Source organism: Chaetomium tenue, assembly GCF_020726465.1.
Source record: "Chaetomium tenue strain MPI-SDFR-AT-0079 chromosome Unknown F5144scaffold_1, whole genome shotgun sequence".
NCBI lineage: Eukaryota > Fungi > Ascomycota > Sordariomycetes > Sordariales > Chaetomiaceae > Chaetomium > Chaetomium tenue.
Window position 1 is genome coordinate 5,027,279 of NW_027117329.1, and position 21,902 is coordinate 5,049,180.

At 55.2% G+C, this 21,902-nt stretch overlaps 4 protein-coding genes across 4 annotated transcripts; all 4 read right to left on the reverse strand.

The window, feature by feature from the left end:
• Window positions 1–12,401: 12,401 nt before the first annotated feature.
• On the reverse strand, window positions 12,402–14,227 carry F5144DRAFT_67296 (uncharacterized protein). Its single transcript, XM_066793321.1, has 2 exons — window positions 13,543–14,227; window positions 12,402–13,469 (listed from the first exon to the last, which is right to left on the reverse strand). The coding sequence occupies exons 1-2, from the start codon at window positions 14,064–14,066 to the stop codon at window positions 12,587–12,589; spliced, it is 1,407 nt and encodes a 468-aa protein (XP_066649215.1). The 5' UTR covers window positions 14,067–14,227; the 3' UTR covers window positions 12,402–12,586.
• Window positions 14,228–14,476: 249 nt separating this feature from the next.
• Window positions 14,477–15,001, reverse strand: F5144DRAFT_557814 (uncharacterized protein). The gene has a single exon (XM_066788045.1). It carries the CDS (start codon window positions 14,784–14,786, stop codon window positions 14,556–14,558), a length of 231 nt encoding a protein of 76 aa, XP_066649216.1. The 5' UTR covers window positions 14,787–15,001; the 3' UTR covers window positions 14,477–14,555.
• A 140-nt stretch (window positions 15,002–15,141) lies between these two features.
• On the reverse strand, window positions 15,142–16,350 carry F5144DRAFT_67322 (uncharacterized protein). The gene has a single exon (XM_066793322.1). It carries the CDS (start codon window positions 15,852–15,854, stop codon window positions 15,189–15,191), a length of 666 nt encoding a protein of 221 aa, XP_066649217.1. The 5' UTR covers window positions 15,855–16,350; the 3' UTR covers window positions 15,142–15,188.
• Window positions 16,351–18,307: 1,957 nt separating this feature from the next.
• Window positions 18,308–21,631, reverse strand: F5144DRAFT_557818 (quinon protein alcohol dehydrogenase-like superfamily). Its single transcript, XM_066788046.1, has 2 exons — window positions 20,210–21,631; window positions 18,308–20,157 (listed from the first exon to the last, which is right to left on the reverse strand). The coding sequence occupies exons 1-2, from the start codon at window positions 21,234–21,236 to the stop codon at window positions 18,512–18,514; spliced, it is 2,673 nt and encodes an 890-aa protein (XP_066649218.1). The 5' UTR covers window positions 21,237–21,631; the 3' UTR covers window positions 18,308–18,511.
• Window positions 21,632–21,902: the final 271 nt, after the last annotated feature.

Consider the following 21,902-nt stretch of genomic DNA (forward strand, 5'->3'; position numbering starts at 1 on the left):
CTTGACTAATCGGTGTTTCTTTTTTCAAAGCCGAGCGGTCGAAATGAGAGACGGATGTTCCGAGTTCTCCAGGAATCCAAGGGCAGTATTAAGATAGAGTTGGTCGAGCCAAGGAGTGAGACGTCGACCGTGTATGATGACTAGTATTAGAGTATTAAAGAGTGTGGTGAAAAAGAAGTACCGAAAGGAGTGGCTGTGGCTGGAAATCCGCCGACTTGATGTAGGAAAGAGAATCGGGATTCTCGAGTGGCCGGGCGGTAATGAACTGTGTCGACCGGGGCTTTCTAGATCGTCGAGAATCAGCACCATTCATTCTCGAGCTCGGTCGTATTTGATGCACAACCCCGGAGCGGTGGAGCGGGCCGCTCCTCAAGATCCACCTCAGCAAGGGGGAAGAACACAATGCTCGCCGTGATTCGGTCGATCTGGCCTGTGGAGACTCATACCGGCACGGATGGGATTCCGGCGAGACTCGAGGCGCGAAAGGGGTGATGCGGTGAAGAAGGGGCGGGATCCCTTACTGCCACGGCTGCGGGTCGTCGAAGAGAAGGACCGACGCAAAAACGACACAATTCCTGACGCTGGGTGGGAAGCAACGAGTTAACGTGTCCCACGGCAGACTGTCAATGGATCGCCGGTCGATTAGGCCTGAGCGTGAAAGATGCCGGGGATTGCAGGGAGCACCCGGGTCGGCATGTATCTGCAAAGGGAGCGACAGACAATGTTCAGTATCTCTGTCCACACGCGAGCTTGTGCCTGAACGGATGACATCAGGGGCAGCGACAGGGCGAGCATGACGAAGGGGCCTGGGCCCAAGAATTCGAAAAGAAATTGGATTCTCGAAAAATGTGGAGAGCCTCATACCTTCACTCTCAGAGCCTCGGCAGGGCCAGAAAAAAAGGCTTATGCACCGATCGGGATCATGTAGATGATTCGCGAGTCGCTCTCGGCTCGTGGATCGATGGCAGAAGGGTTGTCGAAGGACCCGGTTTCTGGTGGGAAAATGGATTGAAATTTCCCCGGTAGAAATTCTACTCGCGTCGATTGGCAACGACGACTGCTTCGCTCGAACTAGACACTGGGGTCGAGGTCGAGGTCGGGAGACGGTGCGTTGAGGAACGAAGGCGAGGTGAGAGGGCGCTCGGAACGAAGGGAGCAGCCGCGGGGAGGGCAGGATTCCTCGTCGTCGAACCGAAGAATGCCTGGGCGGAGAGAGAGAGTCAAACCAGGACGCAGGGTGGAGCTCGAGAGCGTTGTGGAAAAAAAAGCTGAAGAATCGGGAACGTTTTAGATTCCTAATTCCAGCTTCTTTTTTAGATTTTTCCGTCTCTCTGCACGCACCAGTCCGGCCGTGTCCTTATATGAGGCTGGGTGAGCTAGCTTGTCGGGGGCCCAGTTTCTAAATCTCCTCCTTCCCTCCGTTTCTCGATCTGAGAAAGGGAGTCCTCGGGGGGGATGTTGGAAGGGACGGTGAGGGAGAGGGAACGACTGGTCGTGGATGGAGGAGAAGGGAAAGGGAAGGAGAGGAGGAGACGGATATTTGTTTAGGTAGGAGGAGGATGGAGAAGAGGAAAAGGGAGTGGAAAGGAGCGCAGAGATTGGTTAACGGCCGGTTTAAGACAGGGCCCCCGGTTCGCGACTGGCGGAGTGCTGAGCACCAAGCAGCCTGCAGCACCGACCGCGTACTGACGGGAGCGAGGGGGGTGAGGTACCTCTTGCCCTGGTCTGGGTGCAGGACCACGGGCTTGCAGGGAAAAAGCCAGGCCATCCAGGCAGCTCAGCACTCCAGCAGCGCCAAGAGTCGACCTCGTGCAAGGTCCTGGCTCCGTAAATCCGCTCCTGCTTTTCCCCCCACCTCCGTTGCGCAACAGGCAAGGACGGCCGTGCCAAAACCAGCCAAGGAGGAAGGAGCCATGTCCAATCGTGGCGCTCCGTCGGTCATGAGACGCAACTTGAAGCCGTTCCATTCACTCCGCGCTGTTGGCTTGGACGGGCTTCACGAGATAGGAACGCGCTTCACGATAGGTAGAGCTAGCTACGCGTCGCGAAGAAGTCGGCCGCCCGGCTGCATGGCCGCCTCGCGAGGCAATGCCGCATTGCATTGCACGTCACTTCAACAACCTTTGCAGGACAGGTCTTCCTTGGAGCTTGGCCATGATTACCACTTCCCTGAGTGGTGGTAGTGAGTGGGGTACGGAGGTCGCACTCGTTCAGGCACGGCCAGGAGGTTCGCTCCTGGCTGACTGGAGCTGGTGGTGGGCGACGGTGGGCTTGAGTGGACTCATGGCTCGGCACGGAAATTCAGGCCAGGTGGAGGAGGGCAGGGATCTACGGCTGCTTTGGTGCGGCTTGCAGGGCCCTCAGGCACTCCGTCGCCCATGGTTCACCACTCAGAGCGCTGGACGGTGAGCCCCAAGATGCACCGGGAGGTGGACCGCAGGGGAAATCCATCCAGAGACACGGTACCATAGTATGCACCGACCAGAGCGTAGCACTTGAGGAGCGTGTTGGTGTTCTCTGTTGCGCGGCTGCGTGTCGCGGTTTGGGGACTGGCGCGACCCTCGCGGATCAATCCCACACAGGCAATTCGGCCGTCGTCGGGTGTTCCGTCCCATAATCGCCTTGTGAGGCGTTGACGTTGCAGACGGGATGGGTAGAAACGGGGACTGGCAGACGAGTGTTTGCACAATGGGCTCCGGCTGTGCACAATGACCTTGAGGTAAGGTACCCAAGGGAGAATTTCTCCAGGCTCTGCATGGCCCCCTTATGGAAGGTTTGGTATATACTGCACGTATCAAACAGCATCCTGAATGAGGCGGGCCCCAACCTAGTTGCGCGAGAAAGCATCAACCCGGCTGAAGCAACGGCCAAAACGAAGACCCCGGGTTTGGGAGGGCTGATTGACACATCCATGAATGTTTTGCCCTTGTTTGTTTGTTGCACCAGTGTGGTTCCATGATCGCCATGCCATGGCCTCATCTTTAGGCCTTCGGTTCTCCGGGCGAGTTAGAAGGCCATGCCTCAAGCCTCCTCTCTCGCCATGGCTTGTTGCTTGGACGCTTAATCAACCGAGACAGCCGAACCATCGAACCCGGTGCACAGGAACGGCACTTGGTCGAATTGTATCGAGCAGGACTGCTGCATGTCACGAAGCCATACAATAGTGGAGGGTACATAAGGCCAGCTGCAGGTCATCCGGAATGAAGTGGTGCCCCCTTTTGGCCGCGAATCGAAAACCGCCATGGCCGTGTCGCAATCCGAAGAAATGCACCAATGCATTGTCTCTACCAGGGCTCACAAACTGGGTTCTTGATTCCAGAGCTTACGTCAGGATCTCCAAGACCCTCTCTTTCTCGATTGCGCCTCCGCTCAGCTTGTTGCCCGATACATGCTTGTTCCAGAGCAGCATCTGAGGCGCCCCTGAGATCGTGAAAACCGGTTCGCAAAAATCCAGACCAGGCTCTAAAACTTCCGGAGGGACCCTGACAACCCCGGATAGGGCATGGCTTTCCGGCGTGTACATTGTCGAATAGTATACCAGCGACTCTGGTTTCGGTTGTTTCTTTCTTTATCAGCCGCTCGGTCCCCATTGCGCCTTATGATCCTTTCCACCAAGGCTGTCCAATGTTCCCGTCGGTTCCAAGATCTGAGTTGCTGCGCGTATCATCAATCCTTGGCGTGTTCGCGTTTGATGGCCTGCGTTCCATCGGGGACCACTGCATGGAGGAAGAAACCCACTTTTTGAAGGCGAGATCCACAGCATCTCGAAAGTTCGCAAGCCTTGCCCGCTCACATTCATTCCTCGACAGACATGTGCAACCGGCTGAGATAAGAGACCGGGTCTCTGGGCCACCATCTCGGATCTGGAGTTAAGACAGTTACCAGCGACGTCTTACAATGTGATGTCCTTCTCCGACACCAGCCACTGTGTAAAGTCCAGGGGCCTGCGGTGCCTTGCCGATGCAGAGTATCGGGAAGGTCTGACGGGCCGGCAGCCAATCAGGAGTCCGCGACGCGTTACTGCACGACTTCAGAAATCCAATTTAATTATGCGTGTCAACGACCGGTCCCTCCAATCCAGTGAGTCGGTCGGTTGTGGCCCGCCACAGGGATCGCGACGACGGCAAGAGCGAAACCAACACTCCCACTTGCATCCAAAAGCGGCCGCTGTAACGCTGATGCGCGAGAACCTTTCCCTGCTGCTGCCTCCGTCCGAGCTGAGAAATCGGTCGGCAAATGCGTGGTCAAACCCCCGATCTCGCCTCTTGGCACATTGAATATCATGATAGACATTTCATCTCAACTTGCTTCAATATCATCATCAGGTGTTCTCATCTTGTATGGCTGACTAGCGTTAGTTAATACTTGTACGGTTTACACCCCATAGGCGCTGCCGGGATTCCGATGCAGCTCTGCCTTTAGCGTTAGAGATTGCTTGAGTGCTGTGTTCCGTGGGACACAGCGGTTTGATAATCGACCGGTCGAGGTTCGGGCGCCGTGACACCGCCAGTCTCTTCCATCAAACCGGGATAGAGCCTTCTGTGATCTCTCCAGCAACCCCAACCCCAGAATATAACTACCTTAGTGAGCTACTCTGGGTTTAGACATCCAGCTCCATATCGCCCTCAGCCGAGTTATGTGCATGCATGCAAACGCTAGAGTGCAGATCCCAGGGCCATGTTCACCAGTATCTCTTTATGACACACAGAGAGGCTAGATCGGCACCCCAGTCGGATTTCAGCCTCCCACAACGAAGGTCGAGTGTGGCGGCCTTCCCCTCAAGTTGGGGTGGTGTTACCTTCCAAGCAAACAACTGGGAGCCAATGACTCGACCCAAAGAGGGTTGAGATGAAACTGCTTCTGCCAACTCACCAAGGAGGGCAGCCATTTCCTTCAAAACCAAGAACCAAACGTCCTAGGGCTGACTGGAGGCAAAGAAGGCATCCCGCGAAATGTGACCTCAAATGCAAGTCAGCAGCTGAGTGATCCCTCTTAGGTTGTTGCGAATGGCCAAGACGTCTCTGCAGAGAACTTTGTCTTGCGGCCTCCGCTTCAAGCCTAAGCTCGTTCACCCAACAAAATAGGCCGCGACCCATGAGAAAAAGAGTAAAAAAAGCCAGTTGGTGGGTCTCGTCGTAAGAGCAACGGAAAAGACATTTCCAACCCCCGGAACTTGCAAGTTAAGAAAGTAGAGATGATTTTCACCCGGCCACCAGGCGGTGTCGAAAACAACGTTGCCGGCTTTCCCGAAAGCGGGCCGCCAAGCCGACCGTTCAAGCCCGGCAGACGATGTCGATGCACTCCGACATTTGCGGAGCCGGCCTTCTGCTTTTCGGCCTCTTGCTTTGCGAAAACGAAGACCGGATGCCTGCGGAATTGCTTCACCTTGAGGCGGCGGCGGCGAATCACGGTAGAGGCGGTGAACCTACCAAAAAAAAAAAAAAGCCACTCCCTGCCGACTTGTCTCGTTGACCGTTTGCGCTTGCCCACAATGCTCCATCAGCCCCTCTTGCAAGCACTCCACAACCGAGCCAACCGAGCCATCACAAGAAGGAAAAAAGACAGTCAGCCGTCAGTCTCCCTACGGTGTGGTCCGAGACACAGCCGCTTGTCCACTTCCGGAGCAGATATCGTCAAAACCTTCTCTCTTCTGGTGGATATGTGATTGGAAAGTTATCGCCTGCTCCATTCCTCGGCTTCCCACACCTGCTGCTACCTAGGCAAACCCAGGAAAGGGCTTGCACAAACACGCGGCTTCTCCATCACATATGCACATGGTTGAGGGAAAAGAGCAAGAGAAAAAAAAATAGGTAATTGCCTCAGATGCCTGGTCCCTAACAGAGAGATAAATGAACCTCAACTCAACACAACAACTTGTTGAAGAGACCTGGCAATGACTTGAAGGTCGAAGAGTGGGTCCTTAAGAACTTCGAGGCTCAGTTCCAGAACACCTGCCGAAGACCCTGGCCTGCAGCTGCAGAGCAGTGATAAGGCTGAACTAGCCAGAGTGCCACATGAGGCTGACAACCAGACCGACCCCACAGGAACGGAAAGAACGAGACAAGATCCCATCCCTGTGGCACCAAGGGTGGAAACCTTGAATCTTTTCCCCATTTCTGTTTGGGATGAACCAATGGGCTTGGCTCAAAATGGGATGAGCGACGCATATCAGATCCATGCTCAAGGGTACCCCAGACAAAAATCACGAAAAATGCAACCTCTCCTCTCATCTCGATCCCAATTCGGTCCCGTCATCTCGACAAATTCCAGAAAAGCAATCGCTCGAATATTGTCCGTTTTTCTCGACCGTTTTCTTCGGCAGCAATGACAACTCCATCTGCGCGGGCGTTAACTAGCTATCACACACGGGTAGTTAGTTAACTCCTGTGACCTGGCTGCAGGTTGTTTGTTCGGGCTTGATTAACGTCAGCTATAGCCGGAAGAGAAACAGTGCAGCTTCCCGGGTTCTCAATACACATGAGACTGTGGCTCAAAAAGCCGCCCATGGCAATTGATTGCCCTTTTTTGGCGGTCCCGTTTCACCGCCCGTGCCATGGCGTGTTTCTCGGCTATCAGCTTACTTAGTTGGGCAAACAATTTGCAGGGACGAGGGCTCATCATCAGCATGGAGCCAACCACCTCGGAAACAACTCGGGTAGATGCGCCTCAGAAGCGTTGTGGGATGTGAATCAAACCATGGCCGGCATCGCCAATGCTTGATGAAGGCTGGAGTTGCGATCTTTGAACACATCACAACATGCCTATTCGGACTCCCGCCGCCGGCCTTTCCCCATGGCACGGGCCCAGCCTCTACTTACCGCCGTTACATTCCCCAACCTCTACTATATGGGGACGGCAAGAGGAGCCCAAAGCGCTGGACACCGCCATGGATGCTTCGTACTCGAGGGCTCTTTCAACTTGCTGTGCCCCTCGCCACGGCTTGTGGCCCGTGGGTCTTGAGAACCCCCAATTCCCATTTTGGCTCGCCACTTTTGCCTGGCTGAGCCTGGAAACGGCTTTGGGACTTCCAGGTTTCCTTCGGCTGTGGTGGGGAAAGGGATCAGTAACCATCCAGGAAAAGTCGCGTCAACCCGGCCATTCTAGGCCTTCCTGTGTTTCACGGAGATGAATGGGGCACGTGTCAGCACCGTCACGACAACACCTCCGCATCGATCATCGAACAAGGTTGGGCTGATGCAACCCCCCCTCCGAGACCTTTGGCGGTGCTCTTCAGCTCCTTTGCCACCGGGCCCCGTCCACACCGGAAGCGCCGGCGCCGGGCCGGAAAAGCCAAGATCGAGATCTCGAGATCTCGATATTCGAGGCCCAATTCAACTCTCTCATCGCATCGCTAAATTGTACTCGGCCCCGGCTACATAGGCTGAGACAAGCTAATAAGTTTTGCGCCAGTTCTGATATCTGCAGTTCCGCCCATCAGCCCCCTGACTCTCTGTCCCGGTCACCAAGAAACATGTCTATTTCTAGGCGGAAGGAAACAAGCGCTCAGACGGCATCCATCAACGCTTAAACAGAGGAACCAATTGGCCAATCGAATCCCAATTTAACCAAAAAGGAACGCGAAGACGCGATGCGGGGTGCGTTTTGGGAGCGGCAGAGGCTATCATGACGCGACTCGCCTTGCAAAGCAGTGGCAAAGCGCTAAAACGCGGCGGAGGTTCTCCCACACATTGCTCGAATCCGGCTTTTGGGGGGAGGTTGGGGTTGCTTTGGGGCTTAGGTAAGGGAGCTCGGGAGCTCCTCGCATGGGAGCTCAAGCTTCAGCGAACGAATATGCTTCATGACTTCATCGCATGCCGGGCCTCGGCTTCAGAACCTCTCGCGACATACTTCATACACATGCACGACATTTCCCCACGTGCCCCTAGACTCAAGGACCCGCATAGTTGCATCTGGAAGGATTCTAGTTGTTCACCGGCGTCCCATTGGAAGGAGCTCCGCCACTGAGCCCACGGTGATCGATACGGAGACTCTTCATTTTGAAAATCCCCAGAGGAGTATGAGACCAAAGTGGTGGCATCATGATGTTAGCGATTCACCCCAAAACAAAGCGTCGATCGATCTGTGCCGCACGCGCTGCAGGAAAGTCTCTCGAATGGATTGAAGGGATTGAGGGGTCCTCAGGGCCCAATCCGGTTCACACCGAGCACTCAATTCTCGACATTCGCCTGCAGTCAGGAAGTCGGATACGTTCCAATCAGCGTCCGTAGCAAGCAGGCCTCCAGCTCTGCAGCCGCCCAACCCAGTCTGTCGGGAAGAGGCGACAGCTTCCAGCAAGATAGAAACCCAGACCTGACGAAACAAGTCGCTCAAAGCTTGCGAGCTCGCCAGCCAATGGCAAGCCCCTGCGCGCACTTTACGCGTGATGCGCGGCCCCCCACCTGGCGGATCGCGCTGGTGCTGCATCGATCAGGCACGGCCTCCACTGGCCTCTCCAGCGCTGTCCTATCAGCCCAGTGGCGCCCTGGCTCGCCGGGCCTTTCATCAGTTCTGTCGCAACATCCGGAACGCTATTTCTGGGAGAGGTTTTTCTTTTGGAAAAGCCCTCTGCAACGGGTATGATTCCCGGCGTACCAAAGAATCCCGAGCGGGGAACGCACCTGCACTTGCACTTGCCCTTTCGTGCCTTCCTCCTGTGAGGTGCATGTACATGACATTACATGTAGGCAGCCACGGCGCAAGGCGAAGTCCGGAGCCACCGGGCGAATATCATTTCCGGAGCCCTCCCACTAAAGCAACCTCCTCGCTCAATTCCCTGACTGGTGCTTAGCAGGAAGTTAGTGAGGTCCTTTTCGTTGGCGCCGCCACTCCTGACATGGCCTCATCCCTCCCCGGGCCCCTTCCAACAAACGAACAACAACCTTGGAAGCAACAGAATTGCAATCCCGCATCGGGCCCGCCTTTTTCTCTCCGATCTGGGGAAAAACCCACATGAATTGATGAGGGGGGTGGAAGGGTTCCAGTTTCCGCCCGTAATCTCGGCTGCAGGCGCAAGTCGCAACCATTCCCCGTAGCCTCGCCCCAATATTCCTTTTCTTGTCTTGGAATTGGGGGCGAGATGCAAGCCCCAAGGTGCTAACTAAGTCCGATGCGTTTGCGTTTGGACCTTCGTCATCGTTTTCTGAGTCAACAAACTTCCGACGCAGGTGGGAACCAAAGTACAAAGCAGTGTGTCAATATCTATCTATTCGTATGTACATGCCATCCTCCAGTCTCGGAGGGGGCAAACGCAGCCCATGCCTACACAGTATTGAGCTGCTGTGATACATCGCTCCTGAACACCCCCAATAACTATTTCAGCTGGAGGGTGGCTGCATGGCAAATCTCGATATGATTGCGTGATCTGCGGTCGACCACTTCATTCGGTGTTAGCGTCGTGCCTCGACCATCTCCCTCCCTGGCTTGGCTCGTTGGGGAACCCGAAAACGGTGGCAAGGGGGTGAGCGAGCCTCGGGTTTTGCTTTGGTTTGTCTGTTGGTTGGCATGGCAAAGACGATAAATTTGTAATGAGACCAAGCAGCAAACCGTCCGAGAGAGCATTGACGTCGTTATCCGCGGTTGAACCATGACTTGGGGTGGACCTTGAACCCAGTTCTTCTCCCCAGAAAGGTGAGCTGGATGTCTCGGGTTCTGTTGCATGAAGCTGATGATTGGCTTCGTTGTGTTGTTGAAATGCAAAGTGTCGTTATCTGACAAGGTCAGGGGTCATCCTTGGTTCCCCCCTGAGCGAAGGGACACAGTTTGGGTTACCAAGGCCAACAAGATCCCAAATGTTTGACAAGAAAGACCTAGAATCTTAAAGAGTCTTGAACTAACTAGTTAGCCCCAATGCACTTCGTTTTGGCAGCTTGGAACACTGGTTGCCTTCTTCGAACTCGCAGGCGGGCGGTGCACTTGAGTGCAGGTAGCTAGCTGAAAAAAGATACTAAGAATAAGAGGTGTTTGTCACTTAGCTGTTTAGGTAGCCTCCTTTAAGCATGCATGGTAGACAATCACTGTAAAACCAACCACTCTTTACTGCAAGGGAGGTCGACGACTGTGGAGTTAGGAGAAACATGATGTTGTCAGTCTATTGTTACTTTGTTGTCAACAGTGAGCAGTTGCCGCCACCGGCCGGGTCTGGTCCAGTAGACGCCTCTTTCTACCGGCCACAGGAGTGCCAGTTCAGATTGCAGGTGATAATTAGACCCGACTATGATGAATCTTTTGAGAAATGAACCGAGAGTGTGAAGTTGATATCCCGCTGACAACGGTACCATAATTGTCGGGCAAGTTGTGTTTCGTCGCGCAAGCCTCGACTGGATCTTCGAACGTACAACGCATACACGGTCACTCAACTACTTAGTCTGTAGCTTTCAGCATGTGTAAAAGACTGTACTTATTCCCTTCTCGGTCGCTGTTTACTTACCAATATTTAATAGCATTTGTTTGGTTTCATCTAAGGGGCATGGCACTGTCTGTTTACAGTAACTCCTCGGGCGGTGATACAGATTGTAGGTTTATAATTGTAAGGGAAGGCAATCGGCGTTGATGTCTTTCTTAGAACACAAGGGCGGCTTCAGTCACCCTGTATGTAAGTTGTGTAGGGCACACGACACACATTTCTGTTTCTGTGACCCGCGAAGGCATCTACGAAGAGGTATGACCATCACGGAGTTCAAATGATCCAACTTACCTACATTTCCAACCCCTTGCGAACTGGCATATGTCGTACCTCAATATTGTAATGTATATGGCTGAACTAGTTCTAACTCCCAGGACCCCAGATTCCGGAGTTATAGACGAGTGATGGAGGCATTTCAAGCCATCTAGCCTGCGATCACCCTTCACATGCTCGCTTCGAACGACAGCAACGCCGGGTTTCGAATGGCAGTCCGAAGAAAAGGGATACTATACCAGTTACCTTTCAATCCTCTACTCCGTGGAAGAACAACTGTGGTGATCAAAAAGAGCACCCCGGCAGCGCTTGTGATGGAGTCAACCCGAACCATGGTGGAGCAAAAAGACAAAAACATACAACACCGGGGATTCGCTGGTCGTCACCGACCCAACTACTAGTCCAGCGGTCGCGAGTTTATCTAGGGGAGAGCGGACGGGATCCCGAGTTTTCTAGCGCCTATGGTCGTATGTGATAGATGTGGTGCTTTGTTGTGGTATATTAGGGGGGACGGGACCAGGACGTGGGATGGGCATGCCGCCGGACAATTGGCGATACAAATGCGTTATCGCAAGCGATGCTACCTCGCTGTCAGTTAGTCGGAGCGAGCCGCCTAATCTTCTCGTCAAAGTGTGTTTTTGGAGAGATTTGAACGAGTCGGACAGGTGGTTTGGCAAGGTATGGGAAGAGGTGTCAGAACTCAAGAATTGCCATTCACACCCAACCTTGACAATGGCAATGTGATCTATAGAACGGATAAGATCTCGATTATCGCTGTTAAGGTTTAATTGAATCAAGTTTGAACGGGATAGGTTGAAGTATTCCGCCATGTTGTTGTTACCCCTATTCTCAGTCTTGACTAGCCCGGGGGGTCAACAAACTCTTGGGGATGTAGTACGCTGTGACTGGAGACGAAAGCGAAAATAATAATAATGAATAAAAGCCTATCGCGCCAACTGCGAGTCCATATTTCAATCGCCAGTAGTGTACCTACTGCCTCGGGGAGCCGTGATGCCGTCTCTTTGTTGACTTAGCAGCCCCTTATCACCGGGCCCTCTCACATCCGTGACACGCGCGTTGGAAAATGCACCCGAACCAGCCGGTGTAGCATGTAACATTTGAAACTGCAAGGTACGCGCGTTGATTATCGCCACCGGAGGGTAGGAGTGGCCGCGGTACAACATGCGGGAGGATTCAAGCAGGGCGGGCATCAAACCACCAGGGGACTCTACCCCCGTGTAGATAAAGTAACCTCAACACAAACGTACACGAATAGAGTTCTTCGCATCGCGCGTTACATACCATACAATCAATCACACAAGCTGGACACGACGTTGGTAACAACTCCCAACATTTATTGCCATCTTCGTGACTATAGTGGTATTTGCACCAAGCGTCATGCCACGTAATTTCAATAACCATCTCTCTCCCCGGAACGCCCCGCGACGATGGGAAGCTATCTAACATACAGCTCCCGCGCCAGCCCCCCCACGCAAAAAAAAAAAGCAGACGCAAGAAATGCTCCCTCAAAAGATCCAAGCAGCGCCGGCTTTACTCCAAACGATGATGGTAAAAGTATGTATATGGGTGGCGGTGACAAAAGAAAGGTAGAGAGGTGGTCTGTGAATACAGAACGGTGGGTTTGATATATATGGATGCGTAGGATACCGATGATGGCGTATGTGACATTAAACATGAGGCGACGAACGCCGAAGAAGTGACGCTGTGCCTGTGCCGGCGGTGCATCGTACGTGCCCCTGGTAGAAACAGCACTATCAACGTCTCGAGGCAATCGGGCAACGGTGGGTATCTTGCTGCTATGAACAGCGAAACCGTTGGCCGGCGACTCGACGTTTTCTGGTGGGGTAGAAACGGTAGCGATTGACCTCGAAGGTGGACGAGGCCGGTTGCTTAAGGGAATGGCGGGCCCTGGCCACGAGGGGGCGGGAATCCTTGGTTTCGACGACCGTTCTCCCCGCGGGCGGCCACCCATTCGGCGTTGCCGCTCTGGCGGGCGGGTATCTCGGCAGACACGGGAACCTTAGTATCGTCACTGGACGAGGGTCCGGTACGGGCGGCGAGCCCATTCCTGCTCGGGCCGGCGTCGACTGCTGTTGGCACGAGCTGGGTCACGGCCTGTGTGATCGAGGCGACGACATAGCTGCGGAGTTCGCGGTCCTCCCTCGAGTCCTCCTTCTCTAGGTCGAAGCGTTTTTGTTTCTCGAAGTTGGCCCGCCGCAGGTGTTTGATCTCTTGCATGACATACAACATGACTTCTTCGGGGCAGCGGCTGCGTTCGTTGTAGTACTCAGACTTGCGCACGTAGCGCCTGGTGACATCGGCCGCGCCCTCGTGCGAGAAGGCGATGCAGTACGACATCTTCTTGCCCCAACCCTCGGTGTACAGCCTGGGGTTGTCCCACGCCTCTTCGCAGGCGTCGACGTGGACCCAGCGCTTTTGGTGCTCCGAGTAGACCTCGGTCCACACGTGGTCTTCGGCGTTCCATACCCAACGGACGCGGCCACCGATTGCGCGGCAGAGCATGCTAAAGCAGTTGGCCCACTCGCCGCATCGCCCGCGGCGTGTTTGCATGAGACGCCAGACATCGCTGTACCGGGGGAAGCGCTCGTACGCTCGACAGTTGTTGTTGGAGCAGCGGTAGAGCTCGACGCGTAGTGCACCACAGGCCTTCTCATCCGGCGTCGGCTGCGTCATCCCTTGGGCGATGGTCGGAGAAAAGCAGACGGGACACTGAGGGTTGTTTACCCATGTGAAGAAATCGTTCTTGAACCACCTGCGGAGGGGGAGAGAGTGAGCATGAGCACGCCAGCAATTGGTGATGCGCCACCCCGTGATAGGAAACATACCTGAGAAGGGCGCGGATCATGCAGTCCTGGTAGCCCCATTCCGCTTTGCGCCCATCGCCCATACTCTCGGCCTCGGCTTGAAGCACTTGGCATTCCTCCTCGGCCTCTCCGTAGATCCTGTCGAGTGGAATCGCCTGCAGGGCCTCGTCAAGCAGGCCGGGGTTCTCGTACTTCATCGGTGTCGCTGATAGTGAGATGAGGAGGTTTCGAAATCGGGTGGATTCGAGATCGTCGGCTGCGGGTGGGGTCGGAACCTTTGGAAGGTTTCGGACGGACGAATATGAAGGCGGTGTTAGCCCGTCGCTCGATGTCCCAAGCCTGCTACGATCGGACGCATAGGCATCCCGGAGGTTGCCTGACGATGCGCTGTGCCCGGGCGCAGGTGATCCTTGGCGAGATCGTGTCTGGAGGTCGTTTAATCGCTTCGTCCTCAAGAGCTGCTCGAACTGCACCCTCAAGTCGTGCGCCCATTCCTCGCCGTACTGGTCCCCGCCCCGAGGGGCATCCCTCCCATTAGCATCCATGATTGTTGTGTGCGATAGCCGACCGGAGCCCGGGGGGTTGGTTGTGGGTGGTGGGCGTTATTTAATTGAATCCCGGGGGGTGTATCGACAGAGTAGTCGCCACAGCCAAAAGCGCAACTTCAAGTGCGTCGTAATGCCTTTTTCTTCTTCTTTGTTGTCGTTATCGTCGTAGTCAAATTGGTCTATTGACTCTTCGTTTCCCGGCGGGGGATAAGTGGTGGGTGTAGTCGTCAAGAGGTGGCGCCTAAAAGCAGGGCCACGCAACGTTGCGGATGACGAGTCGAGGTGCGCCTCTCGTGACCCTTGTCTTCCTTCCCGCTCACTCACTCAATGGGCGTCCAAAAAGACGTCGCTGTCGACAGGGCCAGCGTCTCCGCTGTCTGTTGAAATCGGGCGCAATTCGAAGTGGTCGACGGCCTCGGAGGGGGATCAGTTCCTCGCGGCGCCGGGGGATGGGATCGATGGTCGATGGGGGTGGTGAGTGGCAGGTTAGAGATCAGAGAAGACAAGCACAGGTGGGCCGGGGACAAGAAAGACAAGGGGCCAGAGGATAAAGCTGCGGACGGGTGGGGAGGGGTGGGGAGGAGCCGACGCAGGCGTGTGTAATGGCGTGCGCCCGTCTCGGCGTCCCCTAACCACACACTGTCTCGAGGGTTGCGCGGCAGTCCCCCCAAGCAATCTGCATGTACATCCACTGAGGGCGAAGAGAGCATGTGTCATCTAGGTACCTCTTCTGACGTCTGTCTGCACAGTACTGGAGGGCCACGGGCCGATCGCCCTTTATTCATTTCAGATCTGGGTTCAGTATTTGCCCGCCTTACTGGTCACTCGCAAGAGCGGACGTAATCAAAAAGCCTAGGATTCAAGTTTGTTGGGAGTGCTCGGGGAGGGGTGTAGGCAACAAGCAGACGTATCTCGCTGCGTGGAAACGGCCATGGAGCCCACGAGAGAAGTGGAGGGGGGAGCACAGAGGGAGGCGTCTTGGACAGAGAACGCGCGTCCAGTTTGCGGCCATGGCCAATCAGAGCCAGGTTCGGATCCCTCCGCCCCAAATGGAATCCCCACATTAATCGGTCTCCGCCTCACAATGACCCTTGACCTTTCAGCGACTTTCCACAGGCCTCACCCACCAAGACGGACTCCAACGGAAACTTGGCAGCATATGGGAGAAAACTCCGTGCTGATCTCTTTGCCATGAGCCTGAGAGCCAGGATAAGGGCGACGGAAGATGCTTATTCCACTTTTTTTTTTTTTTACGTCAGGGGAGGGAGGGGAGGGAGGGGAATGAATGCCCGGCGATGAACTTGAGTTTGGATGATACGGGAGCCGGGCGGGAAGCGCAGGTACCGGTCGGAGGTTACCGCACCATGACGAGTCGTGGCTCACAGGTGGCCAATCCCATTTCTGGTAATTCTTGTGCTGTGGCTGAGGCTCCAGCCTTGCCATTCGCTGGCTTCGGATCGTGTGGGGAAAGCCGCCAACAACGCTCGCTTTCGCACGATTCGATTCGGCTCGCACTTCGCAGCAAGTTCGATATTGGCGAACATGGCGAACATGGTTTGCATCAACAGTTTTCCAGCAAAAAGTGGAGGGGTTCTCCGGGTTTGATCTTGAAAGGCGCCACACCGAGAATTCGCCAATCATAACTCGTTCGGCAACGTGCAAGGTGAAATTGGGTGTAAAGTACATACATACATGTAATGCAGCCCAGACAGCAACCTGACAGACAGCCTCGCCATACAGCCTTTTTTTTTGGTCTGCCAACACGCATGCGCCATCCGAAGACATGCATACTTTTTTCACCTCGACTTTTTAACCTTGACCGCTAATGACGACGGCTTAACGTTACCACGGAGCCATGTGCACATTCCACGTTCCGAAACCCCCGGCCTCTTCCAACGGCTCAAACGCAGACCGGAGTGAGCTGTCGACACTGTGGACCGAAACGTTAACCCAATTACCTGCCTAGCTGACGTTTGTTATTGCCACCAACAGCCTCGTGCCTCGGTCGTCATCAATTCATACCTCACCGTCACCATCGGGTTGTCCATGTTAGGCGGTGATTCACACAGCAGCGGCTGACGTTCCATACCGACCGAATCCGAGTGGTCAAGGGGTTCGTCCAGAGAATTCTTTAACAGTGTCCACCCAGTCGGCTGATGGGCGGGAGCACTGTGCGGCCGGGACAGCAATTCTGCTGGTGGCGTTGAGGATTACGCGGCATCCGGCCCTTTTTCATCTCGTCTTGGCAATCCTCCACACGTCAGAAGACGACGACCTTTAATCCTTTTTAACCCCCAAAACCGCCACTCGTTTTCGCATTGGAACCAGGGATGGGTTTCGCAAGTAATCATTCACTACTCTCATTTTTTTGGTAAGCGGGGACAACTAGCCAGGTTCAAGTCCATGCTTCCCCTGTTTACCCCGACCCGTGCCTCTTCTGTCTCGGCTATCGTCAACACGGGGTGTAAGTTGATCTTTGCCCCGTCTTGGCATGTCTTCAGCCAATGTATCAGTAAAGAACCTGCAGGTAGGTTCAGATACCGGCAGCTCAAGTCGTTGGGTATCAGAGCAGGTGGCCGGCTGCCCACCATATCGACAGCCATGAAACAGCCTGGCCCCGGCCGGTCTAGAATTCATCTCTCAGATCCATCTAGCCACGCCTGTGAGCTGGGCGACTTCGAGGCGGTTGACCAGATATCGATCTATCTCTCGTGATGTTCAAGGAATACTACGTGATGTAGATCAGCCCCATGTCGATGGCCCCGACAGGTACCAGGTAAATCACTTTCTTGCCGGTTCGGTCCTTATTTCTACCTCCATACCCACCTGTTGTATATGTACCACATCTCGCTGTCCCCTAGCGTTGAGTGTTATCGATGCTATCCGGGCCTCAGAATAAACTGTAACCACCATGGCGTTTTTGGATTAGGCGCCGCTGGGCTGTCTTTCTTCACCCACTCTCCAACCTCACTTGGCTCCGTCCTCTCCACTCGCTGGGGGTCACAGGTAGGTCCAACCTCCACTCACCGGGCCACATGTTTCCGCGTAACAGATATCCAGCGAAATCCCCTCAGATGGGAAGCAAACAAACTAACCTCAGACCTCACTCTAAAAATACCAAACCTACCTCCCAGCCTCGACCCGCGTATTGCCGAAAGCCATCCCCCCCTCCCCGGTCCCAGCCAGCCAGCCAGCCAGCCAAACACAGCAACCAACGAAAAACGAAAACCGAAGGAAGAAGTGAACCCGACCTTGACGCGCGTCTCACGCAGCTCCGCTCCGCTCCACCCGAGAAAATCCCCTCCGTGCCCCGTGCCCAGAATATTGCCGCCAATTTTGCCCCGAGGAGGAGGGGAAGGGGGGAGGGGGGACGGGGAGGGGGTTGGGGTTTGGTTCCATACCCAGATATCGGAGACCTGCATCCCACATACACAACTCACCCGCAGATTGACTCGCAGACCGCCCCATCGGGTACCCGAATGAAAACCCTACCGCGGACGTTGACACGGAATTGGGGAGGAGGCCCCGTTCCTCTCCTCTTCCCGGATCCACACACACACACACAAACACACACACACACACACAAACACACACACACACACAAACACACACACACACACCCTTGATCCATGATGGGGGTGGTGGGGATGGGGAGTGAACAAAAGCTCATCCTTTTCCTTGACTACCATCTCTCTAAAACCGTTACGTTCTCTCAACCGACACCTGCTGACACGTACGTATGTGAATGTATATATATAAGATGAGTGTGAGTGTGCTGGTTAGGCCGTGCCCCCTCGGCACCGAAACACAAACATGGAATGCCCAAGAACGAAACGGGATGGGGGCGTAAAATCCCGCGGGCCTGGTCCACGGTTCTCTCCTGTTTTGTCACCATTTCTTTTTTTTTTTTGCTTTATCCTCTTCCCGACGGTGATACCAAAAGAAGACCGGAGACCGCGTCATCTGCTCGGGGAAGAGATCCACCACCGCCGCCGGCTCTGTGTGGTCTATATGCGGCCGGCCGGGTTGGGAGGCGAGGGATTTCTGTTTTGGGATGTTAGCCGGTGTCAAGGGGGCGTGTTGGTTATCCGTCGATCGGTGATGGCGTGCAGAGATCATCTTGTCTGGCCGGTGATTGTCCTTCGTGGTATTAGCGTAGACAGTCGGAATGACTGCCGTACGTAGTAAGGGAGGCCGGATAGGGTGGGAGTGTGCACAAACAAACACCAGATCGCTGTTCTCATGAAAAGTTTTGATTCAAGCCCCCTCCGAGGGCACCAGGCTCGCCGTAGATCCATTTCATACATGGCCTACACCGAACTGCAAATACCCGCCATGCAAGGAAGCCCGGTCTATCATCACAGGCTCGCTACCCTTCCTCACGCCACGGAACTGCGTTCGTCGTAACAGAAACAGAACATCCCACCACCCACACGCCACCTTCACCTCTCCCACTCGCCCTCGGCGAAGTAACGTTCCGGCAGATCCTCGCCAGTAAGCGGGCGCTCAACAAGAGCAACCTCAAGGGGCGGCAGGCCCTCGGGAACGACCCCATTCGTCAAACTAGGCACGCCCTCGATCGGGACGATGCCCAATATCGGGCGGAACTGGTAAGAGTGCCACCACTTCGGGGCCTTTGACCCCTCCTCCTCCCCCTCGGCATCCGCCGCGCCGTCACCGTTGGTGCCATGGCCATCCCTGAGACGCTGCAGCTCACCGCCATCGGTGTCGTCGTCGTCATCATCATCCTCGACCCCGCTGCTCGCGCCGACGCTCTTCTGGTCGTCAACGTCGGCCATCTCCACGTCCTCCCACCTGGCCCCATCGGGGCCCAGGGCCGTTTTGATGCGCTGCGGGGCGAGGGACTGCTTATCCATTTTCCCGCCGGCGCCGCCCTCCTGCACACCGCGCTTTCGCTTCGTGCCGTGCCTCTGCCCGTTCTTGTCGTCCGAGTCCTTCTTCTCCAGGTCAAAGTCCTGGGACAGGTCCAGCATGAACAGCGAGGACACGCCGTAGATCCACGCCCTGTGGCCTTGCCATACGGCCCCCTTGACCTGGTCCCGAGTGTCCCTGAACTGTGCTGGGAGCTTGGGGTACGTGTTCCGGCGCGACCATTCCGAGAGCGCTCCGCGGAGGGGGTTGAAAACGAGCAGTGTCTTCACCGCGGTGATAGTCATCAGGTCATAGTCGCCGTCATCCCGCTGGGTCTTCGCAAATGAGAGCAGCACGGGTGCGGCGGACAGCTTGGGGAGAAGCTTGGCATTGGGATTGCGGACCCAGCGCTCGCCCGCAACGTCGTCTGTCTCCTCGTCTGACGAGTCATCCGATGACTCGCTGGCCGCATCATCGTCATCTCCGCCGCTCGTGCCATTCGCCCCCTCGCCGGGGCCGCGTAAGACCCACGTGTCGATGAAGCCCGCCAAGTCCGCCACGCTGAAGAGTCTGCTATCGGGCGAGAAGGCCATTTGGGTGACGTTCCGATCGTAGGACCCGAGACCGCCGAGAAGGAGGTGCTTTGGGATCTGACGCCGAAGTCGGTGCAGCTTGTGGGGTTGGGAAATTGTGTATGTCGGGCCGACTTCTGATTCTGTGGTATGCACCCGGGCGGCCATCACTTTGCTCCCTTCCTCCACCCAGGATATCCACCGGTTATCCGGTGAGATCTGGACCTTAGTGGCGGCAAGGCCGGCCGTCGGCATGTCCACTTTCCTGATCTGAAGCTGTTCCGTCTGGGTTCCCTTTGCGAAATCGAGCTGGAAGACTTTGGTGTCCGTGGCTGTTGAAGCAACAAGGAGCGTCCCATCTTCGCTAATTACGGCGGATGAGATGTAAGAATCTCCTTTTACTAGGACCTGGGCGAGAAGCTTCCTGTTCTTCCGCAAGCTAAGCGCGGCTTGGGGGTCGTCGAGCAGTTTTTGTGCTGGGCTAAGGAGGTGCCAGATACGGATTTCGTTTTCCCACCAACTGAGGAGGAAGCGTGCTTTCGGAGCACTGTGTAGTGGCGCGTTTTGTGGAAGATGGGGCAACGTTCGGTGATACTCCCTGCCCGCAGCGCGCAGAGGCAAGGCCACAGGGGTGGCATCCGAGCCTTTGAAACATGTTAGCCCCGCGAGTAGCAGCCAAAAAATCAGTACACATACCGCCAGAAACCACAACGCTCATTGCCTTGCTCTCAAACGAAGCCATTGCCTTGACATCGTGCTGGTGGTACCTGCGGTGGAACACCTTTGACCAGCGCCCGGCCGGCCCAGCAATAGGCTCGTAGACGGCCGTCCGCCTATCCATCCCCCCCGAAACGATCTTCGAACCGTCTGCGCTGACGGAGAGGCACAATACATCCTGCGAATGGCTTTGAATCCGCTGCGCCTGAGTGTATGTCCTGCCGTCCCAAATGCACACCTGGCCAGTCGAGTCCCCAGACACAATATCCCCATTGGGCAGGCACTTGACAGCCCACACAATGATGTTCTTGGAACCCCCAGAAATGTCGGTTCCTAGTGTCATCTGCCTCAGCAACGTGCCGTTTCGAATATCGTAGGCGCAGATGGTGCTATTTGAGCAGCCGACGACGACGATGTTGTGAGATTGGAAGGCGATGCTGACAAACTTTGTTTTCTTCGACGGGGTCCGAATGAGGGTCTTCTGGAACTTTAGGTCGCCGTCCTCGATCGAGTAGAGCACCAGATTGCCGTCGACGGTGCCGGCAACCAGCTTCCTGCTGCCGGACGCAGCGCCGCCCTTGGTCGGGGGAGGCTGGACACCGAGGCACCATATCTCGCCATGTTGGCCGCTTGCATGTTTCTTCGCCTTGGCCTTCTCCAAATCCCATTCGGTGATGGTGGTCGTGTACCCAATGCTGAAGAGGCGCGACTTTCCGTGAATCGTCTTGCCGTCAGCCATCTCCTCGTCGGGCTCCGTGACCCAGACTAGGCCATCAACACTCCGATCCTTGCCACCAGGAATGACCAGTTCCTGGTGCCAGGCACCCTGGAGAGGGTTCCAGATCTCAATGTCGCCATTGGCCCTGCCAATCGCTAGTCGGACCTGAATGTGTTTCACGAGGTGCTTCTTTTGCGCCGAAACCGAAGGGAGTGACGAGTGCGTAAATGCGACCGCGTTGATGGCCGAGGCAGGATAACGGACGAATCGGCACCGGTGGATATCCATGTTTCCGGTGTTGTCAGCCCTGGGGTCGCGCGGGGAGGGCGTCGGATCCGAAATTCCTGAAGGAGTATAAAAGCGGCTGCCGACTACTTTTTTTTTTCTGCCGTTTCCAAGAGTTTTTGGAGGGAAAGCCGGTCAGAAAATTAAGCTATGGTCTGTGCGCGATAGCGGATGGGGCGTCAGATAGCCCAATCCGAGAGCCTGGCACCACCTGGGCAAAAAAGGCCGAACTCGAAGTGTAGATGCCAACGAAATCTTCGACTAGAGGAACGAAAAGAAAGCCCAAAGTTGACTTTTTATTTTTCCCGGTTTCTTTTGTTCTATTTACTCTTATAAATTTTCTTTACATCTTTCTATATTATTTGTTTATTTTACCTTTTCTCTTTTCTTCCTGACTTTTTGCCTAGGTTCTTTTTGAGTTCGACTTTTTTTGGCCAGAGGGTGCCTGGGTTGCTCCAGGGTGTTGTTGATGGGTTTCTTGTACACTCGGTGCCAAGATCCGCTCGGCAATCACCCACTGCGCCCCGCGCTCAAACACCCATCAGGTCTCACATTTGAGTTGGTTGTTCACGCGTCGTGAGCCACACCTACCTCATCCAGTCACAACCCGGTTAAGGAAAGGAGCCTGCATCCGGATTTCATGAACACTCCCACAAGTTTGGAAGACTG